The sequence below is a fragment of the Scyliorhinus canicula genome, chromosome 7 (assembly GCF_902713615.1).
Source record: "Scyliorhinus canicula chromosome 7, sScyCan1.1, whole genome shotgun sequence".
Lineage (NCBI taxonomy): Eukaryota > Metazoa > Chordata > Chondrichthyes > Carcharhiniformes > Scyliorhinidae > Scyliorhinus > Scyliorhinus canicula.
In genome coordinates, this window is record NC_052152.1 from 190,172,700 (window position 1) to 190,190,131 (window position 17,432).

Sequence of the window (17,432 nt, forward strand, 5' to 3'; positions counted from 1 at the left end):
CCTGGCGCTATGAGGCAGCAGTGCTAACCACTGTGCCACCAAGTGGGCCAATAACTACAGGGAACAAAGTCATAAGTAGAGAGAGGAGGGAATTTTGTTTTTAAAATGCAGCAGATTATGATCTGGGACATACATTGACTGAAAGGGCGGTGGAAGCAGATTGTATAGGTTATCGTACTGGTTCAGTCGGCAGTTTGGAAGGCAAATGTAATCTTAGCATTCATGCCAAGAGGGCTAGAATACAAGAGCAGGGATGTACTTCCGAGGCTGGATAAGGTTCTGGTCAGACCCCATTTGGAGTATTGTGAGCAGTTTTGGGCCCCGTTGCTAAGGAAGGAAGAGCTGGCCTTGAAAATGGGCCAAAGGAGGTTCACAAGAATGAGCCCTGGAATGAAGAGCTTGCCATGAGTTGAGGACTCTGGGCCTGTACTCATTGGTGTTTAGAAGGATGAGGGGGGAATCATATTGAAACTTACAGGATACTGAGAGGCCTAGATAGAGTGGATGTAGAGTGAATGTTTCCACTAGTAGGCAAAACTAGAACCCGAGGCCACAGCCTCAGACTAAAGGGACGATCCTTTAAAACGGAGATGAGGCGGAATTTTTAACCAGAGGATGGTGAATCTGTGGAACTCATTGTTGCAGAGGGCTGTGGAGGCCAAGTCAGTGGGTATCTTTAAGACAGAGATACATAGGTTCTTGATTAATGAGATATGGGGTTATGGGCAGAATGGGGATGAGAAACATCAGTCATGATTGAATGGAGGAGCATACTCAATGGCCCGAATTGCCTAACTCTGTTCTTATGGTATAGTACTTTCAGAAGGTAGTTGGATAACCTTGATAAGATAGAATTTGCAGAGGACCATGGGGAAACAATGGGGAAATGGGGTTAATTGGGTAGCTTTTTCACAAAGCCAATACAGACACAATGGGCCAAATGGCTTCCTTTAGTGCTGCAAAATTTGGATTCTAATAAGCTTTCAATTTACACAGCGCATTAATGTTTTTGATCCAATTCTCCATCAAGGTAACTTCTGCACTTTCTTTATCTTTGCAAATCAAATTTGTACAATCTGAGTTAATTGGCAATAAATTGTTAAAACTTTGCCCATTTTCCGATACTATGTAAAGATTCTTTAACTCTTTTCCAATTCACAGCAATGCTAAACATCCACAACAAATTCTGAGTCAGGCCCCAACAGGATGCATGAGAAGCAACATGAGACTCGCTGGAGTAGGTATTTACACACTGCTTGAATTTGACACCATGTGAAGTGTGATCCCAGTGCAGTGCCTAAATACAATTTAAAAATATTTCAGGGACTCCTCGGACCTCTTGAGCATTTAAAAAGAAACCTGCAGATAAATATTTAAACTGTACAGACACACCTATCTAAATTTCTAGTGCTGGGGAAAGAATTTTTGGCAAATGCTCATGGCCAAGCGTCTCGCCTGGGCAAGAAAATTGCTGGAGTTCCAACCAGACATCATAGACTAGGTACTGCTTGCCTGGAACCCAGCATTGGTTTATGACAGACCACAACAACTTACATCTACAAATCATGAAAGTACCCTGAAGAACTGACATTACATTTTAACCAAAGACAAAATAAATCTTACCAGGATTGGAAACTAAAGTAAGTAACTTAGTATATTCCTAGACTGCCTAAAAGCTGACTCATCAGGTGGCTAAAATAGACCAGTAAAATTAACATAATTCTCAAGCAATTAATTTAAAAGATTAAATGGTTATTTATCTCATTGTTGGTTTGTGGGAAATAGCTGTGCAAAAGATGATTGCCTTGTTTGCCTGCATTACGAGTGCATGTCAAAGTAATTCATTGTATATGTGATGTGAGAGGCATGGGTGACAAAATATAAAACCACATGCACAATAAAACAAAAAGAATTTGCAAAGCCCATCACTTACATAGGAAACCAGGAATTGTTGGATGTAAAAAGGCCAAGGCTCTATCTAATTCACCATCCACCTTCCTGGTAGTTGAATTATGCAATAATGCAGGGATTATAGTTGTTTATTTATCAGGGCATTCAATCTCTATCAATTATTCTGCAACAGACCCAGATATGAGGTTAAGAACATTACTATTTCATGCCCCCCCCCCCCCCCCCCCCTCCAAACAGCTCCCAAAGTGGTGGAACATTTTGAGGACGATTGGGCCAGTCATCTGTTCCTTCCGATCATGCTTCAATTACTCATCGACTGTATTTTAAAATATTTTCAAAAAGGCTTCCGCATGGCCCCCTGCAAATTTGTCCTTTTCAAAAACATCCAGCTCCCTTCTGAAGTTACAATCAAATCTGTTTTCACCCTTTCCGCCAATGTGAATTCCAGATCACAATCTGTTGCATTTTGCTTGTGAACATCAGTACTATTTCTATTGTAACAAAATCTTGGCAATAATATGCATTTCTGAAGAATCAATATGCAAAGAACCACAGATACTTCATCACTTTGTATTCAGACCAAAAGAATCTCACAATTTGTTTTTTACAGGTTTAATTATTTACTTTGGATATATATTTCCATAAGTATAATTTTACAGGACACCGCGGTGGCACAGTGGTTAGCCCTGCTGCCTCACGGCACCAGGGACCTAGGTTCGATTCCGATCTTGGATGGCTGTGTGGAGTTTGCACATTCTCCCAGTGTCTGCGTGGGTTTCCTCCGGGTGCTCCAGCTTCCTTCCACAGTCCAAAGATGTGCGGGTTAAGTGGGGTTTCGGGGGTAGGGCGAGTGAGTGGGCCTGGGTAGGGTGCTCTTTCAGAGGGTCGGTGCAGACTCGATGAGCTGACTGGCCTCCTTCTGCACTGTAGGGATTGTATGATTTTACCACTTGACTGGCACGCAGCCTTTAATTTGGGTACTCTCCAGATATCCATCATAAAGTTCCCTGAGATGCATTAAAAGTTCTTCAACATTTGCACCAGTTAGTGCAGATACTGGAATTATTACACACTGCTTTAATTTTTCTCGAAGCAGAGCAAAGTTGCTTTTGGATTCTGGGAGGTCTATTTTGTTCGCAATGACACAAAACGGTCTCTTGGATAATCCCCTCTCATACTGCTCCAATTCATATTTTAAATCTTCCAGCTGCTGCCAGGGTTCCGGTATCGATAGATCGAGCACAAATAGCAGAAAGCGACAGCGTTCAATGTGTCTCAAGAAGGAAATTCCGAGGCCCTTGTTCCTGTGAGCTCCTCTGATGATTCCAGGTATGTCTGCAACTACAGAAAGAATTGCACCCTTAAAATGCGCAGTAGCACCCACTTTAAATAGTTTGCAATGTAAAGATTGTTTATAACTTGTTCCAATCTGTGCTTTTTAAATGACTTAGCAAACGGCATACAAGTACCGGATTTTACATTTGAAAATGAATAAATGGTGGCAAGTTCTTCATCAAAATGCTAAAAACCACACAAAAACACTGAACGGTTACTTTTCCTCTTTAACGTGAAGATTTGTAAGTTGGAGCTACAGTGCATTGTCCACTTTCTTCACCTCACTATTGGCAGCCATGCCTTCAGCTTCCTCGCTCCTAAACCACTTTGCTGCTCTGCTTCTCTACACTGCTAGAAACCTACTCCTTTAACCAAGTGTCATCTTGTCTCTTCTAATATTTCCCTCTGGCTCAGGGTCAGTTTTTGCCTGATTACATTCTGTGAAGCGCTTTTTGCGAAGGAATCTTTTGCTATGTGCAAGTCTACTGAAATGGAATAAAGAATGAGGATGGACTGTTTGGCTATTCAATATTGCGGAGCAACTGAGATGTGCAAGGAAGGATGGCCCACACTGCAGGCATAAAATACATTTGTTTAGAGCGGCATGGTGCCGAGGACCCGGGTTCAATCCCGGCCAACAGTTTTGATGCTGTTAATGGAATGGACACCAAATTGCAGCAGTCTTTTTCAAATCAAATCAATTAGCTGCCTGCGACTCATCCCAAATACCCCAGTCATGGGGTCGAAGAAATAGTTCCTGATGATCCTGGAGTCTCTTGCTTTATCTGCACACTGTCAAAACTGGCCCAGAGCAAAATCCACCCAGGGGTTCCTCGAGCAGTGGAGAGGCAAAAGCCAGGGAGGGATTCTGGTGAACAGAACCAGTGAGAAGAGATCCCACCTTCAATGAAAGACTGAAACGATGTTCAAAACTGAACAAAATTCAAACGGGTAGATACTTCTTTGTTGTAATGGTTACTGTGGATGCTGGAAATCTGAAATAAAATCAGGGAACTGGACCAACACAAGAGACCCAGCAGCATCTGTGGAGAGAGAAACAGAGTTAACGTTTCAAGTCCGTATTACTCTTTTTCAGAATAAGAGAGAAAGGAACATTATGGATTTTATACTATTTAAGAGGGGGTGGAGCGTAAAGGTAAGATAACAGGAAGTGCCAAGTCTTTAGTATTACTATTAACATTCACTTTGTCTTGTGCCCATGGCACCTTTGTCAAATCTCTCCTAGCTCCCACCTATCCTGACCTATTTTGCTCCATCTGATCTAACCCCTCTCAAACAGTATAAAATCCATCACATTTCTCCCTCACTTTAGCTCTGAAGTGTCATACGGACTCAAAATGTTAGCTTGGTTTCTCTCTCCAAAGATGTTGCCAGACATGCTGAGTTTTCCCAGCATTTCCTGTTTTAATTCTTTGTTGCAAGTCCCTTGTGGAGGCTCACGCATGAAGAGTGGTCATCTCGGCAAGTGACAAAAACTGCCTTCTGTGGAAATACACCTTACCAAGGGGTCCAGCATTTAAGATTGCTGCAGAGCAGATCTGGTTTAAAAAAAAATAAATAATGGAATACAAAATCAGAAACCTGGATTAGAAGCACTACACCCCAATCATATCAACAACTATCAGACTTACTTGTAAGAAGTGAAGAAAGTGCATTAGACATTTAAAGTAACTTTACAATTCTAAACCATTATAAATTTCAAACGGAAAATAAGGCATTTAAAAGTGCACTTGCAAAAAAAGGCATACCTGCAATCTGTTCAAAGTCTTGATAGTGTATTACACCAACATGAGGATTTAATGTAGTAAATGGGTAATCAGCTACCGCTGGGCGGGCATTTGAGATAGCTCGCAGAAGAGAAGATTTCCCAGCATTGGGAAAGCCAACCTGATCACAAAGGAAAATAATGTTTAGTTTCCTTGTCAAGTAATGTAAAATAAATGCATTTCAGTCAAATTTAAAAAAAGGTAATAAAAGCCATTCACAAAATTAGCTTCTGATGGCTTCAATAACTATCGAGAAGATTAGTCCCCAACTGACTCCACCACCCCCTCCCGCACTTCTCCCAAATTTGCTGAAGCAATAACAATGAAAACATTGTTGGGGAGGGGGGAGGGGGCTCTTCACTTCCACTTTCTTATTTCATTAGATTCAGGATCAGGAACAAACATTTCTCATTGTCTATTGGGCAAAGGCACCACCTGATGATGCATTGGTAAATCAAAGATGATAAGGTCTCGTGCTCAGTTGCTGGTTTACCCTTGTAACAGGCCCAATCATTCCGAATAGGATCATAAGAATCTCTACATTACTTCCTTTTGATGGGAATTTTCAGCATATAAGAATTTTTTCGGGACAGAGAATACAAACTGGATACACTTGACATGAAGTACAGAGGGGAATTAATCTGTCTGCCTTTTCTTGCAAACAGTCCCTCACTGGATTATTAGACAATACATCCAAGGATTTCAATTTGTTAACATATGCCAGCCTGCCACTGAAGTAGGAAACTTTATTGTTATTCCTAATGGATGACCTTATATGGTCTGATTTTTTTGAGAACACTAGGGACTATTAGGTCACAACTGCCATTTTCTGATTAAAGTAGATGTTAAATGTCCTGGTAGTGTGAAAGTATCACAAATCTGGGGTCTGCACAACATACTCCTTGTTCAAGGTTCTTTTGCTTAGCAGACCTCATATCCCATAAGAACCTACTATACTACCTTTACTGCCCAATATGATATTGTTACTCTTTTCATTCACCCGAAGGGTCCCATTGTGTGCACTCAGTGTGGTGATCTCAGACATGCTCCCGTATACACTCCTCCTATTTCTGTAAGACCGACTGCTGAGCACGCTAATGAGATGAGGACAATTACAAACCAACAAACAGGTTTATTCCGAGTAAAATGTGACTAGTTAGATTACCGTGTGCATAGCAAATTTTACCTATCGGCCTTTACAATTGCAAATTACAAACAAAGCACATTAATGCTTCAGAAAAGGGTTTCTGACAGAGTAGAAGGAAGGCAAGACCTTTCTGCCTCACTATTCTACGATGACTCTCTTTATTTCACAGAAAGAAGGAACGATGCCAAAAGCTTGATATCGCAGCTCCGCCCTCAGCTGTTGGAGTTGTTGTAGGATTGGCTGGCTGAACTGTCAATCAAAGCTACGTGCAACTCAGCCAGCTCCCCTCCCATTGGTTCCGGTGCCATGACAACCAGCTCATCTGACTAGAATACTGCGGCACTAAGCTGGTCTTACAGGGGGAGAGTGATCCCTATTATTTCAAACAGATACATCAAGAGTATACACAATTCTGGACATTCAAAATTCTCCTTCAGTGTACCCGAACAGGCGCCATAGTGTGACGACTAGGGGATTTTCACAGTAACTTCATTGCAGTGTTAATGTAAGCCTACTTGTGACACTAATAAAGATTATTAATTATTATTATTCTGTTAACCACTTTATTTCAACCAATATCGTTTTTTTTATAAAGCTGATCAGCTTGCCTTTTATTGCATTGGTATTCGTGGAAACTTTCTTTACATATCAGCAACTGCACTTGTATTTCATTGGTTGTAATGTGCATTAGGACGTTATGAAGTGTGCTATATCAATCAAAGTTGTTTCATTACTTAATTCCACAGTGAAGTGTGTTATTAGCTTAGTCATTGTAAGTTACTCACCCAATGGTGAGTTCTCATAATGAATCTGCCTATCTAGAATATGCTTAGCACAAAATTAAAATGATTAATAATACTGATGGCATTGTTTTAAGGTATGTCAAAGGGGAGCATGGGGAGGGGAAAATAATCTGTAGGTTGGTCACTTCGTAGCAGTCAATCAAGGCCTCGGGGCAGAATTTCATCCTACTCTCTCAATTAGGGACGGTGATGCTGAAAGAAAGCTTGAAAGAGCCATCTTATTTTAAATTGCAAATCAAATGACATTCGCATTACCATCTCTTAAAAATCTTTAAATCTCTTAATATGCACCATTCAAGTTATTAGTATCAGGTACAAATCCATCAATTCAAAGGCAAATCACGTAGAATGCAATTCATAGTCCCTTCCAGGCATCATTAAAAAGAATACGTCCGATAACAATGCGCACTTGCGATGCTAAGGCAAACAAGGCTATGGGCAAAGTGGTGGGAAATGGGATTAGAATACTTAGGTGGTTGTTTTTGACCAGCGCACGCGCAATGGGCCTTTCTGTCCTGGTGACCTCTATGACTCTGGGGTGGAAATAATGTTATTTTGAACATTAGGCCTTTTAATAGTTGGGCAGAAGTTCAGTCATACTTTGCCATAAGTGATGAATAATTTCAATGAGAAATCAGACTCTTGTGCCAAATATCCATACTTCAGATACTAAACAGTTGCAGAAGTGCTAGATTGCTGAGAGAGGCAAGGGAGCAAATTGCAGAGCCATTGACAAAATTTCTTCCAAGCCTCTCCAAACACAGGATTAGTCCCAGGGGTACTGCAAACGTGATGTCATTGTTCAAGAAAAGAGCAAAGGATAACCCAGGAAACTACAGACCAGTCAGCTTGACATCAATAGTGGGAAAACTGATGAAGGCCATAATACGGGAGAAGATAAATATACACTTAGATAAAAGTAATTTAATACTAGACAGTAAACATGGCTTTGTCAAGGGCAGATCATATCTGACAAATTTAATTGAGTTTTTTGACGAGGTGACACAGGCAGTAGATGAGGGTAGTGCTATGGATGTCGTATATTTGGACTTTAGAAAGCATTTGATATGGTACCACATGGCAGGTTGGTCAGAAAATTAGAAATGTTTGGGATTGATGGGTCCTTGGCAACATGGATTAGCGGTTGGCAAAGAGATAGGAAACAGAGGGTAGGTACATATGAGCATTCTCAGACTGGAGACAATTGAATAGTGATATTCCCAGGGCTCAGTGTTGGGACCCATGTTTTTTCTGATTTATTTAAACAATTTAGAGATAGGTCTTGAGAGAAAAATCTCTAAATTTGCAAATGATACTAAGCTAGGGAGAATAGTGAATTGTGAGGATGGCACTGAATGACTTCAGAGGGACGTTGACAAGTTGGCCAAATGGGCAGACACCTGGCAGATGAATTTCAATGCAGAGGAATGTGAGGTAATACATTTTGGGAGAAGAAATATGGGAAGATAATACAGGCTCAAAGATACAACTTTGAGTGGAGTACAGGAACTCGGGGTTCAAGTGCATAATTCTCTGAATGTGGCCAGGCAAGTTGAAACAGTTGTTAAGGCTTATAGCATCCTGGGATTTATAAATAGAGGCATAGAGTATAAAAATAAGGAAGTGATGCTACACCTCTACAAATCATTGGTCAGACCATGTTTAAGAGGTGACCTTATTGAGGTGTTCAAAATTCTGAACAATTTTGACAGGGTAAAGGAGGATATTATTTCCACTAGTTGATAACTCAGTGATGAGTCATAATTTCAAGATGGCCAGCAAGAGAGCTAGGAGTAAGATGAGGAGAAACTTCTTTACACAGAGAGTTGTTGGGATTTGGAATGTGCTGCCTGGGAGAGTGGTGGAGGCGGATTCCATAGGAGGTTTCATTAGAGAGCTTGATATATATTTGATAGTGATGAATGTAGAGAGCCATGGAGAGAGGTCGGGGAAATGGGACTAGCCAAGTATCTCTTTCGGAAGCCGGTGCAGATGTGACCGGCCAAATGGCTTCCTTCTGTGCTGTAAAATCCTATGACTCTATGTAACTTTACGTTAACTAAGAGGTATTTTGAGTTACAGCATTGCACTAGGTTGTTGAAAATTGGCAGAGAAAAATAACTTTCATCTTTACATACCATGCCAGCATGAGCCATAGTCCTGAGCTCCAGCTGCAAGGCCCGCTGCTGACCAGGATCTCCTGGAGTGGCGGTCATCGGTGCCCTGTTCTCGTTGGACAGAAAGAAACGATTTCCCTTGCCGCCAAGCCCGCCATATGCCACTACATATTCCTCTCCGTGAGATGACAGATCAGCAACTATTCTCCCATCTTCCTTGACGACAGTACCAAGCGGCACCTAGGAGCATAATGCCGATTTAATTTAGCCAATAGAACCCCAAAAATAAAAGATGCGAAACTTTGGCTACCCACCATTACATAAGTTTGAGCTCCATTTCTTCCGTAACAATTTTTACTTCCTCCAGAATCTCCGTTATTGCCACGATAAATGGACATGACTGTGGACAGTGATTTTATTTGTCGAGCGACTGGAAACAAAAGACAATATTATTTGAAATTTAAAAAAGAGATGTTACCAAACAGAAAGTAGAAACCACCTGGAGGTTGAAATTTAATTATTTTATCAATTCAGAAAAACACTTAAGCTTTTGCTTTAGTTTATAGCTAGCACATATTGTTACCGCCACCATCAATAACATTTCACAGCAGTGAGAATAAAACCCCGCCGTGGGATGCACACCTCATAAAGACAATTGTTGTGCAGCCTTTTGATCTACATGACTAAAGCAATACTAATAGGACAACAGACTGTGAAGCTTTGTTGCTGTGACAACCATTATTATTCCACAAATGAAACAAACTAACACCACTTCTTTCCACCAGCATTTTATTCTGGAAAAGCTGCCGTAATTCTTTCTGAATTGTCCAAAAATAGCTTGTGATGATGACATTCAAAAGCCTAAAAAAGCAGTTTACTATTATTACATGGTACTGACATTTCCTACCAGTCAACCCTATTTACTATGATTTCTAAGTTTTGGATCTAAATGTTTATGTATGCAAATGGGATTTTTTTTCCATTATATAATTAAACAGATTTTTCACCAAGTACACTCACCTGCTTTCAGAATATGGCCACCCTTCATTAAATTGAAGTCCTGTTTGCCCTCTTGGATCAGCATTAGTGTATAGGAAAACTAAACGTTATTTTCTGCTGTGGCAAGGGTGGACATAAAGATCCGTGCTCTCCCAGTATCCTGGTCAATATTTATCCTTCGCCAATATCAAATAAAAACTGATCATCATAGGTTGTCGCTCAAAAATCTCAAGCCTTGAAGAACACAATTTATGCCAATGTCTATGTCTAGTCATCTAACCACGTCTCTTGCCGTCTCAGTCAATGCGTGTCACCAATTTGGTCTCTCCATGGTTCACTCCAAAAGGAGATTATTACGGCTCATGATGAGCATATCTGACTTAACCTGGTCATTAACCTTACTGTTTCTGGAACCTTGCTGTGTACAAATTGGCTGCCACATTTCTTTGCACTATAACAATGCCTACATTGCAAAAAAAAAAGCACTTTATTAGCTGTGAACTTTTAGAGACCATGAAAGGCACTATATAAGTTTGTGTTCTGTATTTTCGCTATAACATGAACTAAATCATATAACATAAATATATTCCATCATACTAATGCTTCCTCTTGTCAACTTAACAAAAGAGACTGCAGTCTTTGTACAAAATCATTGTGAAGTGCATGACATATAATGACAATTTAGACATAATTGTTATTTGGTCAACAGAAATAATGATAAACAACTCAAACCAGAAGGAAATTTTTCAAGTATTCAATAGCAGCAACAAGTTAAAATATTGTTTGTGAGCCTACGAAGAATCAACAATTTCTTTAAAAGGCACACCGACTTTCAGACGTGGTTCAATTAACCTCAGGATGGGTGGGAAAGGAGGCCGTGAAAAATCACCCAGGTTTCTCTTTACGGCTATCCGACAACCCTTGCAGGGAGTTGTACTCACTCAGGTTTGGCCGCGATGCCCTCCAGCATCAAACAGCCTTCTGATAGTCACAACCTGGGCACATTGGTGAACAATGGTAACTCCTAGAGCGCAGCCAACACCCACAGAACTGTAATAATAATTATTATTATTATTACCAGACAAAAGGAGCACTCTACCTTTTAAAATAACATGTCCTCCATCCCCTCCATTTCCACCATCAGGTCCTCCAAATTCTTTGCGAGGCTCACTGTGGAAAGTGCAGGTTCCATCACCGCCTCTCCCTCCAAACACAGTGACTTTACGTTGATCCACAAAGTACCGGGTCTAAATGATAAGAAGTTTAAGATCTACAAATAATTTTACAATCCTAATTTCTTATAAAGCTTCTCAAAGAGCAAAGAAAGCTCTAATCAGATGGATAAAGTCCCACTCAAAAAGTGATAAAAAATGTCTTTCTTTTTGTGACTGAGCTTTCTGTATTTATATTCACTTTGGTTGGCAATTTGAGGTCATAGATACCTTAACCAATGCCCCAAATTATGCTGTAATTACAATGGTTAGGTTATCAGCACTTCACTTTATTAAGGAATAAATTGGACAACAATTTGCAAATGGAAGGTTAAAGGCTGAAATGGGAAAACTGGGCTGGGATTCTCCAGTTCCCCAGCCGTGTGTATCTCGGCGGCATGCAGTTCGCTGCCGGTGGGATTTCCCATTGAAGCCACCCCACGCAACCAGGAAACCGGCAGGCGGGGGTGCACTGCCAGCAGGAAAGGAGAATCCCAACGACTGGAGAATTCCAGCCCTAATGTCCAACTTGCCCTGAAATTCCTGAAGCTGCATTACACTGGCACCTCCCCAAAATTCTTGGTGCTCAAATACATGGAAGGGTATACATGCAAGAGTTTCAAGATTTAGATCATTGGATATTCCCTGAACACTTCCAAAGAAAGCTAGGGCTTTTCCATTCAAATTTAACAGCATGGTAAATCTTAATTACTATCAAACAACTTATTTGGTACTTTTTCAAATGCAAAGTCTCATTTCTTTAAACTTGTATTTGCTTCCCGGAAGTCTTTTTAATTTAAAAAATGTATTCTTCTCATGTGCTCTTAATCCCATATCTTTCCCCAGCTTTATTTCGCTAACTCTACATGATTTTATATTTACTATTCTAACTTAAAGTTGTCTGGTTTAGACTTTGCATGTTTCAGTAAAGATTCTTCAATTTGATTGCTTAATGAGACACGGGCCCCAGATCCCAGGCCGAGGATACTATGCTGTTTGACTCTCTACTAATGGCAAGTTCCAAAGCAAATTCCACGTGGAGTAGGTAAACAAATAAAATTGTAATGAATGGCTACCACCATTTGTTTTCTGCTGACCACAGGCCATTATAAGGCTAATGTAATTCCTTTCCCCATCATCTAAATGCATAGCTGTTAAAGACATCTGGGCAGCATGGTGGCACAGTGGTTAGCACTGTTGCCTCTCAGTGCCAGGGGTCCAGGTTCGATTCCAACTTCGGGTGACTGTGTGGAATTTGTACATTCTGTCCGTCTCTGTCTGGATTTCCTCCCACAGACCAAAGATGAGCAGCATAGGTGGATTGACCATTCTAAATTGCCCCAAGTTGGGGTTACGGGGATGGGGCCTAGGTAGCGTACTCTTTCAGAGGGCCATGCAGACTCAATGGGCCGGATGGCCTCCTTCCGCACTGTAGAGATTCGATGAAATTCTATGAAATCTGAAGTTTTTAAGAATGGTGGCTGATTAATATTACCAGTTTCTTTTCAGAAAGCTCCTTCTTCTTCCGGATGCCCTGCGTCTTGGTGTATTTTAAACCACTCGTGGTGAAATTTCGTACTGAAGTGTTGTTGGCATGAGAGAAAGGTAATAGATTCCATGTCCCGTGTTGGCATAACGAAACACCTTCTACAGAAGTCTTTAGTGGAACCCGCTTTCCCAGTGACAGGATCTGACTTATGAACATGGCAGGCTGGCCAAGATGAACCTTTTAAAAAAAAGAACAACTTGTATTTATACAGCTCTTTTGACATTGCAAAACATCATAAAATACTTTGCAGAAGTGTTAGCAAACAAAATTTGACAGTGAGGCAGATAAGAAGATATTATGCAAATAACTAAAAGCTTGGTCAAAGAGCTCGGCTTTCAGGAGCACCTTAAGGAAGGAGGTATAGGTATAGGGAGGGAATTCTAGAGATATTTGCAGAAGGCACAACCGCCATCAATGGAGCAAAGGGAAGTAGCGAGGTGCAAGAGGCCAGAATTAAGGAAAGCAGAAGCCCGATAGGGTTGCAGGGCTGGAGATGACAAGAGACAGGGAGATGTGAGCCCATGGAGGGATTTAAATATATTGATCATTTAACAAATGCGATACAGTGTTTTAGGAATTGTCACTATGAAATTCCTAACATCAAAATGTAACGCTGCTTAAAGGCATCACTACCAGATACGATTTCAGGGGATCATCAAGGCTGCTCTCTCACCTCACCCCAATTCTGCACATACATGGCGATATGTCAAAATAGGTGATTTCAAATCTTGCCAGCTACAGTGTAGAAAAAAAATCAGGGTGAGCTTGATGGGCTAAGTGACTGGCTGTCATGTCCATCTTTTCAATGTATCAAACCATGGATTAAAATTTTTCAACAATAGCTTCCCAGATTCTTAGAGCTCAACAATTTCACCGAGCTGACTGACAGATGATTTCACTTGGGTCATTCCCACATTTGCTATACAAGGCCCAGCCCCTGCAAGTTCAATACTGGGAAACTACTCTCTGTCTGCCCCATTTCCATTTCTTCCAGTTGCAAGCAGCCATTCAGTTTCTATGTGAAGTGCCTGATGAGGTTCCAGACGTTATTTAAATCCAGGTCTTTCCTCTTTCATGCTGTTTTATTTTAAAGTTCTCCCCAGCAGGGTAGAAGATTATTTTCTCCTTTACAATATAAACTTTTAAGAATTGAAATCATACCTGAGAAAGGCTTTAAACTTTCCTAATGCTTGGACACCAGCATTGACTGAGTGTTTGGGAAATCAGCAACAGAGGCCCGCAGGCGGATGGGGGTATAACGCGAGTCCGGGGATTTACCTGCGGCCTGTCGTTCTCAGGCGGATATTAGCAGCATGAAAGCTGGAAGGGGGAGGGAGCGGCTCCCAAAGCCGCACCAGGGAGCCAACAAAGCGGCAGCGACACCACAAACCACCCGCCTCACAATACTCAACCGCTTCATCCACTGAGGCGGAGCCCCGACTGGCCACACCCACTGAGGGCAGGGCCCTGTCTGACCACTCCCACTGAGGGCAGGGCCCTGTCTGACCACTCCCACTGAGGTGGGGCCCTGTCTGACCACTCCCACTGAGGGCAGGGCCCTGTCTGACCACTCCCACTGAGGGCAGGGCCCTGTCTGACCACTCCCACTGAGGTGGGGCCCTGTCTGACCACTCCCACTGAGGGCAGGGCCCTGTCTGACCACTCCCACTGAGGGCAGGGCCCTGTCTGACCACTCCCACTGAGGTGGGGCCCTGTCTGACCACTCCCACTGAGGGCAGGGCCCTGTCTGACCACTCCCACTGAGGGCAGGGCCCTGTCTGACCGCTCCCACTGAGGGTAGGGCCCTGTCTGACCACTCCCACTGAGGCAGGGACCCGGCTGACCACACCCACTGAGGGTAGGGCCCTGTCTGACCACTCCCACTGAGGCAGGGACCCGGCTGACCACACCCACTGAGGGCAGGGCCCTGTCTGACCACTCCCACTGAGGGCAGGGCACTGTATGACCACACCCACTGAGGGCAGTGCCCCGTCTGACCACTCCCACTGAGGGCAGGGCTCTGTCTGACCACTCCAACTAAGGTGGGGCCCCGGCTGGCCACACCTACTGAGGCGGGCCCCAACTGGCCACACCCACTGAGGCAGGGACCTGGCTAACCACACCCACTGAGGCGGGGACCCAGCTGACCACACCCACTGAGGCGGCCCCTGGCTAACCACACCCACTGAGGCGGGGACCCAGCTGACCACACCCACTGAGGCGGGGACACAGCTGACCACACCCACTGAGGCGGGACTCTGTCTAACCACTCCCACTGAGGCGGCCCCTGGCTGACCACTCCAACTGAGGTGGGCCCCTGGCTGATGACACCCACTGAGAATGGGCCCCGGCTGACCACACCCACTGAGGCGGGACCCTATCTAACCACTCCCACTGAGGCGGGGCCCCTGTTTGACCACACCCACTGGGGCAGGGTCCTGTCTGACCATACCCACTGGGGCAGGGCCCTGTTTGACCACCCAATGAGGCAGAGCCCCAGCTGACCATACGCACTGAGATGGGGACCCGGCTGATCACAGCCACCGAGGCGGGCCTTGGCTGATCACACCCGAGGTGGGGCCATGACTGACCACACCCACTGAGGTGGGGCTCCAGCTGACCCCACCCACTGAGGCGAGGCCTTGTCTGAACACACCCACTGAGGTGGGGCCCTGTCTGAACACACCCACTGAGGTGGGGCCCTGTCTGAACACACCCACTGAGGCAAGGCCTTGTCTGAACAGACCCACTGAGGCAGGGCCCTGACTGATCACACCCACTGAGGTGAGGCCTTGTCTGACCACACCCACTGAGGCGGGCCCTGGCTGACCACATCCACTGAGGCAGGGCCCCGACTGACCACACCCACTGAGGCGAGGCCTTGTCTGACCACACCCACTGAGGCGGGCCCTGGCTGACCACACCCACTGAGGCAGGGCCCCGACTGACCACACCCACTGAGGTGAGGCCCTGTCTGAACACACCCACTGAGGCAGGGCCCCGGCTGGCTCTCCCACTGAGGAGGGGCCCCGGCTGCCCTCACTAACGGGGAGTATGCTGACGACACCCACAACCATTGAGGGGGCGGGGCATTTGATGAGACAAGAGTGTGTGGGAAGGCAGGTGGTGAGGATGACACAAAGAGTCTACAGAGGGAGATAGATATGTCGCCCTTTGAGGGGGAGAGCTGATTTGTGGTGGTTTAACCGGAAGATCATCATGCCTCAGACGAGGGGCAAGGTTGAGAAGGCCTTCATGAATAACCTTAGCCCCTATGGAAACTGAACCCGGGCTGCTGGCCTCGCTCTGATCACTAACCAGCTGTCTAGTCAATTGAGCTAAACCGGCCCCCAGGTTAGGTGAGTGTCAAAAACATGGGCGATGCAATATCATGTAGCAAAACGTGTAGTTATGCACTTTAGTAGTAAGAATAAAGGAGTCTGGCAGCGGCAAGGTGACATTTTGCCCCTGCTGGGGATCGGACCCGGGAGGGCACTGCACTTTTGAGGTGGGAGTGGTGGGTTCGAGGACCCCTGAACAGGCAATTTGGGGGGGCTCCGGAGATTGCGTTGGGGGATTGAGAGAAATGGTGCCTCAATCTATCCCTGCACTGAAGAGCAGAGATCAGAGGCATTTCCTCAGTACAGGAAATGAAGGTAAGTGCAGCCTTCCCCACTGATGCCCAAAATCAATAACAGAGTCCCATTCAATAGCAGGGTGGTTCCCAGCGCTATAAACACACTGCTAAACCCACCCACAGCAGATCTCTGTTTTATTTTTAGTTAAATCACACATTAGAACACTCACAGCTCAAACCAGTCAGCATTGCATGCACACTCCCAACACTCAAACTGAGGAGCAGGGTCTTTGCACAGTCCCAATCAGTGAACACCTAAACTGAGCACTGGTGACACCATTATCAACTGAAACATGAATCTGTTGTTTGCTCTTTGAGATATTTGATCCCGTGTGTTTTACTTCTAAATCAGATCGCCAGTATTCAGTTTTCCCTTTTCTTTCACAATATTGGCATTCTATGTTAACCATGATTGACAGTGTTGTGAATCAATTTTAATCAAGTTAAAAGGCCTGAAGAAGTCATACGGATTGAAAACATTAACTCTCCCCACTGATGCTGCCAGACCTGCTGAGTTACTGCAGAATTTTCTGTTTTCATTTATATAAAAATGTATCAAATGATCCCCCACTCCACAGCAGCACCCCCCCCCCCCCCCCCCCCCCCCCCACACACACAAAAGGGACATCTTTAATGAAGTGGAAAAAAAGCCAAACATTGATAGAAAAATTATCAAATCAAATTAAAATTAGTCCACAGGGGGATAAAACTCTCAACGGTGCAATCTTGTCATTTTAGCTCTTCACATAACCCTAACCGAGAGGAAAAGGCCAAGAATTTAGTGCAAATTGTTCCATAATAAACCATTTCAATTGCCATGAAACAGAAATTTACACTGGAATTTCACAAAATGCTTGAGACAAAAATTTTCAAATGGAACTAAAATACAGGATTCAATTTGAATAAATTAAATCCCAAATGTTGGGTTTTCATCAC

At 43.7% G+C, this 17,432-nt stretch overlaps 1 protein-coding gene across 4 annotated transcripts; it reads right to left on the reverse strand.

Annotated features, from left to right (window-relative positions):
* Positions 1–2,467: 2,467 nt before the first annotated feature.
* mtg2 (mitochondrial ribosome-associated GTPase 2) lies at positions 2,468–14,359 on the reverse strand. 4 transcript variants are annotated; one of them, XM_038803534.1, is made up of 7 exons: positions 14,271–14,359; positions 12,806–13,036; positions 11,199–11,346; positions 9,415–9,530; positions 9,122–9,340; positions 5,016–5,154; positions 2,468–3,252 (listed from the first exon to the last, which is right to left on the reverse strand). In XM_038803534.1, the coding sequence occupies exons 1-7, from the start codon at positions 14,277–14,279 to the stop codon at positions 2,855–2,857; spliced, it is 1,260 nt and encodes a 419-aa protein (XP_038659462.1). In that variant the 5' UTR covers positions 14,280–14,359; the 3' UTR covers positions 2,468–2,854. The 4 variants fall into 4 exon arrangements, with proteins under 4 accessions (XP_038659462.1, XP_038659464.1, XP_038659463.1 ...); XM_038803536.1 differs by having other exon boundaries at positions 14,138–14,273; XM_038803535.1 differs by lacking the exon at positions 14,271–14,359 and adding an exon at positions 14,021–14,241.
* Between the last annotated feature and the right edge of the window lie 3,073 nt (positions 14,360–17,432).

Excerpts from the sequence above, each read along its gene's own strand:
- mtg2 (XM_038803533.1), bottom strand. The coding sequence starts at position 13,556 with ATGTATGTGCAGAATTGGGGTGAG. Across the intron at positions 11,347-12,805 it reads AGCTTTCTGAAAAGAAACTG|ACCCGGTACTTTGTGGATCA; the intron begins GTAATATTAATC and ends CTTATCATTTAG. Across the intron at positions 5,155-9,121 it reads CTATGGCTCATGCTGGCATG|GTTGGCTTTCCCAATGCTGG; the intron begins GTATGTAAAGAT and ends CTTTGTGATCAG.